The sequence below is a fragment of the Vipera berus genome (assembly GCF_964194415.1).
Source record: "Vipera berus genome assembly, chromosome: Z".
Lineage (NCBI taxonomy): Eukaryota > Metazoa > Chordata > Lepidosauria > Squamata > Viperidae > Vipera > Vipera berus.
This window is the reverse complement of record NC_138205.1, coordinates 93106532-93114811: the sequence shown is the minus strand read 5'-3', so window position 1 is coordinate 93114811 and position 8280 is coordinate 93106532. Positions and strand designations below refer to the sequence as shown.

Genomic DNA, 8280 nt, shown 5'->3' with positions numbered 1-8280 from the left:
CACTTGTAAACTCTGTTTGTTCAAATGATCAAATGTGCAATTGTTAAATAATATATTTTGTAATTATAATTTCAGCTTAGATGTTCTTCAAATGTATTAAACATCAATTCCCATGATAATCAGCTACCATAGAAAAGAGAGATACTCTCTATAAATTATGTGAGTAGTTTGAATACAGTGAGAAGGTGTTCAATTGAGAAAACGTCTTTGAACTCTAGGGATAGTTAAATCTATAGTCTTCAACTACGACTAAATTAAATTCTCTTTGGCTACTGTTATGTATGCAGGCACCTGCATAGCAACAGCCACCAGGGGGCGTTGGCCTGGACGGTTTCGGCAGGAAACCCAGTTTCGGCGGGAAACCTAGGGCCAACCCCATTGGCTGTTAGCTTACCTGGCCAGGTATATAAGGAGGCCAGGTAGCCCTCATTCCCCAGTTCACTACCCCCTTCAATAAAGAGCTGAACTCACACACCGGCTGGCGTCTCTTCCTTGCGTCGGACCCACTACACAATAGCTACATTGGGAGGTATGATTCGGTTTATCATTTACTGTTCTCTTGCAGCCTCAAATCTACCTACCTTTCCATTTAAGTGTTGCACAGGATACTGAATTACTTTCTTAGCTAGACCCCCAAGTTTTTATCTGACATCACAATGACTTGGTCATCAGCTCCTTGTGAAATAGAGGAGACTATCCTCACTCTTGTTTCTATCCTAGAGTAAAAAGAAATGACTGAATTTTCACAATGTTTTTTAATCAAATGAGTCTGAAGAGTGAAACATATTTCTGATACTGTAGGGCAAAAATATCAGTGACTGATTTACTTAGGCAGGATTGAAAGTTAAGCTGATTAAGAGACAGAGAAACCTTCTGCAGACAAACTATAATCTTGTTGGAAATAATAAATTAGAAGGGTGGTTATCTTTTGGTAAAACTAGATTTTGATTCCATTCCTACACAAGAGAAAATAATCTGCTTTATCTAGCATTTTAAATATCAATTTTAAGCTTCAGTGGACAGCTTCTGCACTCTAGTGGCCACAGGATAATTCTGAAAAGATCCAACTTTAGTTTTTCAAATTCACTCATAACTTTGAAATTATTCAATATTAGAAAAGGAATAAAGAAACACACTTCTTTTGTTAATACATCTACTTTTTCATGTTGACAAGCTGAAAGTGTGACTTAGCTATAGTTATAAAGTCTTTGAGGCCATAAAATGATGGCAATATGTTGACTGTTTATAGCTCAGCTAAACTTGTCTGTTTGCTTAATTTCTGATAGGAGACTATGAGAAACAATTTTCACCAATCAAGTGAGCATTGAGAATTCTGCAGCATATAGGCTGCATGTGATTCTAACATTCCCAGATTTTACCATTAAAATTCAGAATTAAAACAGTCACATTTCAGAGGCACAGTTTCAGACTATTTGATGGGAAATCTGGGGTAAATAGGTCCTAAGGGTAGAATGGGTTCTCAGAACTGCTCTTTTCCTAGTGTAGCCTCCAAAAGAGAAAAGGGCCAATGCCTTTGGCCCTGCTTTCTCAGTGACATCATAGCATTAGAAGAAAGTACCTGTGCTTATCCAGAAGGTTGAGAGTTGGATTGCTGCTCTGAACCCACACACATTATTATTTATTATTTATTATTTTAATTCCATTTATATCCCGCCCTTCTCCGAAGACTCAGGGCGGCTTACAAGCTTAGCAGTAGCCTTCATTCTATGTATATGCCTGCTTATTAGGGCTTTCACACACACCCCAAGCGCCATTATTACAAAGTCAGCTTAATTGCCCCCAACAATCTCTGTCCTCATTTTACCTACCTCGGAAAGATGGAAGGCTGAGTCAACCTTGAGCCTGGTGGGATGCGAACCTGCACTAATTGCAGGCAGCTGGTGTTACTTAAGGAGGCATTAGCCCACTGCTCCACCAAGGCTGTCCATGCTTTAAATTAAAATATACCATGTCACCATAGCGAAAAGAGCTATCTGAATGTTATTTATGGATGATGAATCATTTCTATATACGGAGGGGACAATATGGCATAGCCCATTATGCATTAAACCACAATGTTGATTGTTTGGTTTGGTTCGGTTCTGAAGGCTGAACCCAGCTATTGTAGATTGAAAATGATGGTTTATGAATTAATGCTATATTGGAACCATGCTAGTTATTTGTTTACTTGTTTGTATCCTTCATTTTTTTTTACAATAACTCAAGGCAGCGACCATATCTGATAAACTTTCTTTCTCTAATTTTCCACACAACAACCCTGTGAGTGAATTGAGCTGAGAAGGAGTAATTGGCCCAAAGTCACCTAGTTGGCTTTCATGGCTAAGGTGGGCTGAAACTCACAATCTCCTGTTTCCTAGCCTGATATCTTAACCACTAGACCAAATTGGCTCTCTATTATACTATTATAATTACTATTACTATTATATTACTATAATGGTTTGTCAAGGCAGGGTTAAAATAAGCATGATTGCAATGAGAAACATTCAATCTTTAGCAGAGACTGGAAATCTGGACATATGAAGGCCAAATATGAAAGTACTGCATTGGAAAGCTGGATTGCGGTCCTTAACAACCCTGTGCCTGAGGTGCTTATCTATTCTATCTTTCATTTCAGAATTTTAGCATTAGACCCTGAAAAGGACACAAAATATTATCTTCTCCCATGCCTGGGCAGAAGCACCTTTGGAAGTACTTCTCATTCCTTGCTTGAATGAGGAAGGATCTGCTTCCTTTCATCTGGCCAGAGAAAACTTTTAACAGCAGAGATCCAGCTGAATCTATTCTTTAAGCCTTCTTTTTTTCCTTCTCCTTCTTGGGGGTGAAGCATTTTCCATAATTTCATATGTTCCCCTTGTCCCCTCTTTGCTTCTCCAGATGCTTCTGGGCGAACAAAAGCTTGCCAAGTTCTACCAGTCACTTGCAGCTTGTGGGTTAGTTGCTGTTGCTGCTTAACAACTGAATCTTGAAAACTGCACTGTCTGTACAACATAAGCAAAACTGGACGTGAGAAGGCAAATATGCTGCAGCAAAGTCTTGGCCTGCACAAAACGTTCCCTAAATTTTCAGTTCTCCCAAGGGGAGAACAAGTGGCAGAATTGTGCTAATCATAATATTTTCATTATTTTTGCATTGAAAATTTTTTGCATTGAGGTTGATATGAACAGGCTGTTTCTGGTAATATTTAATGTGTCTGCTCCAGTTGTGTATTGTATCTGCTGTTCAAAACAAGTTATTTGCGTGATCTCATCTCATCCTGTAGAGTATTTCGTACTAAACTTCCTGCTTTGTCAACCTCAGGTAGTGTTTCTGAGTTTACTTATTCGAAATATATTAGGAGGACTATAGTGGCAAAAAATCCCAGAAGCATTAGTTTATTAAATATTTGTTAGTCAGAAGATGTGCTGGAAAGACTCAAAATAACAGTTGCATCATCTCCTGCTCTTCAAAAATAATTAAAAAAATTAATAGCAATTCTTACCAGAGAGAGGGACTGCAATTTGTGGGAAAGACAGATATAGCTTCTTCTTCTTCCCTTCAGTACTTATGGCTCAAATGAAAAAAAAAACCTTTTTCTTTCTGAGTTGTATTGAGCAATTAGCATATCTATGTGTTTGCATGATTTTCATTTGGGCTGTGGCTGATTTAAAAATATATGTAGTCCTCAAGCTATGACCACAATTTCCATTGCTAAGCAAAACAGTTGTTAAGTGAGTTGAGCCCATTTTACAACCTTTTTGCCACAGTTGTTAAGTGAATCACTACAGCTGTTAAGTGAATCATAAGATTGTTAAGTGAATTTGGATTCCCCCATTGATTTTGCTTTTAGATCCAGCTATGGCCTCTGGACGGGGCAACTGGAAAAATACATGCCAGTTTCAAGCACCCAAATTTTGATCACATGACCATGGGGATGCTGCAATAAGAGTGAAAACTGGTCATAAGTCATTTTTTTCAGTGCCATTGTATCTTTGAGTGGTTGAAAGTCAAGAGCTACCGGTATTAGCTATTCCCCTTACCCTGTGCTGAACCCTGAATTTTACATAGAAAAATGCCATGAGATATTTTGCAAACGTTTTGACTCTCCACAAGCTTAGAGAACGAACTTTCACCTTCATCCTACACTCAAGTTGCGGATATTTGCCGCTATTGTTTTGACTCTCCTAACTATCCCTAGCAAGGAGTTGGCTCAGTCTAATTTCAGTGTACATTTTTTACATTTCAGTTCACAAACACTATTTTGGATTAAGAAGCAAAACAGAAACTCTTGAATATCATGATTATTATTTAGTTCCTACCTAATTCTGCCTTTTCCCAGCTCAATATATGTGCTCACATAATAAATTGCCAAATCTTCTTTGTCCATTCCATTTGGATTATCACATTTTTTACACATATTAGACAATTACACTATTATGATGAAAAGGAAAAAAAACACCACTCGTCTCCCTATGCAAAGCATCGTATCATTTCAACAAGTGGAATAAAGGGCCAGTCATATTTATTTGGGAGGCAAACAGAAAGAGCCACCTGTAAACATGTGTGGGACGGTCAGGATTCTGGCTGTGATTGTGTGATTGAAGCCCCACCCTCTTTGTGTTACCTCCCAAAGGAAAGAGAAGAGTTTCAATCCACCAGTTACAAATGCCATATTGACTTTTTCTGATCCCTCCCCCCTTGCCCACACCCCTACTTTTGGACTCTATATATGAGATAATCACCAAGTAGTTATTCATATTTATTTTGCTTATACAGACAATATTTTTCAAGTGACTGGATACTGGTTATATCAAGTACAGAATAATTAGTATTGACAGCATAGCTATGGGAATAAACTATTACTGAAGTTATCATTATAACTTATATATGTTTAGCTAAGGATAAATGCTCTGGATTGAATCATAATTTGACAGCAGACACTTTTCTTTTTCCATTTTTCTTTCTACCACCTTAGCATTTCAGAAAGAAAACCGATCCTGCATATTCTGATGGCTTGTCTCTTCATTTCCAGAATTCTTTTTCAAAAGTTTGCTCAAATGGCCAAGTCTGAAAGAAAGAAAAAAGAAGGAAGGAAGGAGAGAGAGAAAGAAAGAAAGAAAGAAAGAAAGAAAGAAAGAAAGAAAGAAAGAAAGAAAGAAAGAAAGAAAGAAAGAAAGTGACTATTAATGTTATTTTAGTCATTAACTAGTCTTCACTGTTTAATTCGCTATATAAATCACTTGGGCTTTTCAGTGTTCTAAACACAATCTAAAAATACCTCAGAAGTTTTTGTCCAACAGCTTGAACATTTAAGCTCAATTAATATTTAAATTACTGATGCATTTCCTACCCTTTGCTAATTTCCTCTTCCTCAGTAGCTTTCAGAGCCCCTCTAAATTTAGCCACTTATTTGTATTTTTTAATATGACAGGAGGGAAAAATTGATTAAATATGAGGGAATGATTATATGATAGCTAAAGCTAGCTTTACATTTAGCTGACGAATTTAGAAGTATATCTGTTGTGCCAATAATTGTAAAGTCATTCTTGCTGTTGGGCATTTGAATAACATTTAAAACCTGCAGCTACTGACTGAGGTGACAATTTCATCAAGCATGCTTTAACTATTCACCTATTTTTGATTTGGTCACAATCCTGGGTGCCTTGAATCAAACTGAAAAGAATGGATCTCCCAAATTTCTCTGGTAGGTTGGCTAGCGAATGCAAGAAACTTTGAACTGAAGGAGCATTTTCATAACTGTCTGAGAAATATCTAAAAGCCCTTCCAAACCTGAGGGGCAGATTGGCTGCAGGTTTGATATTTCTTCTTTCCAGGAAGTTCCGGCCAAATCTCAGTGGCAAATTAACCATTGAACTTGGCACTACCTTCCCAGCAGTTCCACTCATCTTAACTATGTTCTTCGGTTCCCAGTCTTTCAATTCTTCAAGATTGACACTTCTCTGTTTTTCTTCTATAAGGTCTTCACTAGACTGGAAGGGGAAAAAAATAACATGATTTAATGTTATTAAAAATATAGCAAAGAAACCAGACTAACACAAGTGGCATGGGAAGGCGCACCTAACTCCCTGAAGAGTTGCAAATGATCTTTGGCACCAATGCTTTCAGGAGATATGTGGAAGAAGAAAGGATTTGTGCTGTTTGATAAAATCTAATGCAAAAGCAAGTAAAATAGTTTCTCTACACTGTAGTTAATGCTGTACTGTTGCAATGTGAAAGGGTGACTTTCATGTGATTTTGATTAGACCTTGGGTGAAATCTTGTACAATTAGTTGCACAAGAAAAAGAATTCCTCTAAATTTTGGGAGAAAGGATAAGGAAGATAACTTTGTAGAGTTTAAAGTGAACCTATCCAAGTTGTATTTTCCCAATCAATATGTAAAATGAAATGCAGTTTACCGTAATCATTGCTTTTCTAAACAACAAAACATTCCTACAGTAATGTGCATAGAACAGAAAAGCAGACAATAGAAGGGAGCACCAAGAGTTATTATTACTATTACTTTGGGCAGGCAAGGGGATAAATATAACAAATAGATCTAATAGAGGTAGAAAACCTGTGGGAGAAACAAAAACCAGATCTATTTAGAAATGATTCCTGCTTGCCAAAAATGGCATGTAATGAAAAGTTCATTTTATTTTTTTATTGTTATTATTTACAAAAAATATATATTTGACTAAAATCAACATGGATGGCAGTAAAATTCTAGTCCTTCACTCTCAAATGAATTTGCCACAGGATATATGTAAAGTCCTTTAATTTCTTTGGTCAGTCTTTTCTTAATAGATGGAGTGTCCTTGACACAATATTTCTGTTACATCATAAAGGATCTCCTCCTAAAGCCTATACATTTTAGGGTTGATCCAAGCAACTTTGGATCCCCTATTCCATGAAGCAATGTAGAGCTTTGCTTCTGAGGGAGAAACAAGCACATTGTTTCACTTTGCTGTGATCTGGATGCCCTCTTGGCTACTTCCACAGATCTCATGCTATGAGACAAGCTGAGGAGACTTCTTCAATGAGCCTTGTACCAACAGCCGGGAGGAATCTTCTCTTTTGGACAATGGCGTTTGGCTTATGCTAAAGGTTGTCCAAGCTAGGTACCTGCCGCTCACATTGTGAACAATCCTGAAATACCACAGCACTTTGGCCAGCATTGTGAGAGAAGGCTGAAAGTGATTTGATGCCTCTCAAATTGTTTTTTGAAACCCTCTTCTCTTCAGCCCCCAAACCCTCCAATCTTATTGCTTCCATGGCCAACAATGTTTCACTGAGGTGAATTTTGTTGCTTTTCATGAACTAGAGGAATTTCAAAAGCAGTTAGAGGGGCTGCAGAGTGGATCAAGAGAACCAAAACCAGCAGCCTGTGGCATTGCAGAGGAATAACAAGGCTAAAACAGGAGGAAAACCAAAGTCCCCATTTCATGAGAAAGAAAACTTCCAGCAAATTAGGAACAGATTTCATACATTAATCATAATAATGATAATTCAACCTTCATGGGAAAAATAATGCTAGTTAAGATCTTACCTCAAAAGAGTTTTTCTCACTGTTTTCTTCTTTACTCCGCAAACTGGTCATTAATGATTCATTGTGGCAAATGGTTTTTGATGCTAAAAGCAGACATGTAGCTAAAGTAACTATGATCGCTCTGTTCATTTCTCTTAAATTGAACTTACATAAGAGATAAACATCTCAACACATAAGAAGTAGCATCTTTATACCAAGAGACAACAACAGAATCCTTTATCATGACGTCAATATCACATACCTTAATTTTAATATCAAAAGAAAGTGTTAATTATATATGGCAATAATGCAGAGAATTTGTTTTGATAACTTCTGTAAACAAAAGAGCTTATTTAAAAATGCAGATGACTTTCCAAAAATTTTCTTGCCTGTTAATTAGGGTTACTAATATTGACCAATTAGGTTTAATTACATTTTAAACAAAAGTCTCTTATTATATTGTTTGTATCAGGCTTAGTCATTAGTACCTAGAAACAAAATGTCAGTGTCTAGGTCATAACTAAATTCTGAAGTGTAACACTGCCCAAAATGTCAATGTATTTTCAGCATAAATATGTAATTATAGAAATTAACTGCCAAGGAATAGTTCCAGGTGACCATAGGGACAAATGCTTACCGTCATAGTTCTTCTGACATTTCTGAAATCTCTTCATCATCATTTAAGCAGTACTCATAATCTCTTACAGAACCTTTACTTTCCAGAGCCCTGTCAAATTTCTTTCTTTCTTTAATCCTT

At 36.8% G+C, this 8280-nt stretch overlaps 1 protein-coding gene across 1 annotated transcript; it reads right to left on the bottom strand.

Moving 5' to 3' along the window:
• Window positions 1-4803: 4803 nt before the first annotated feature.
• On the bottom strand, window positions 4804-7673 carry NPVF (neuropeptide VF precursor; the record flags this gene model as incomplete). The annotated part of the gene is made up of 3 exons (XM_081343257.1): window positions 4804-5064; window positions 5629-5987; window positions 7545-7673. The coding sequence occupies 3 exons, from the start codon at window positions 7671-7673 to the stop codon at window positions 4977-4979; spliced, it is 576 nt and encodes a 191-aa protein (XP_081199383.1). The 3' UTR covers window positions 4804-4976.
• Between the last annotated feature and the right edge of the window lie 607 nt (window positions 7674-8280).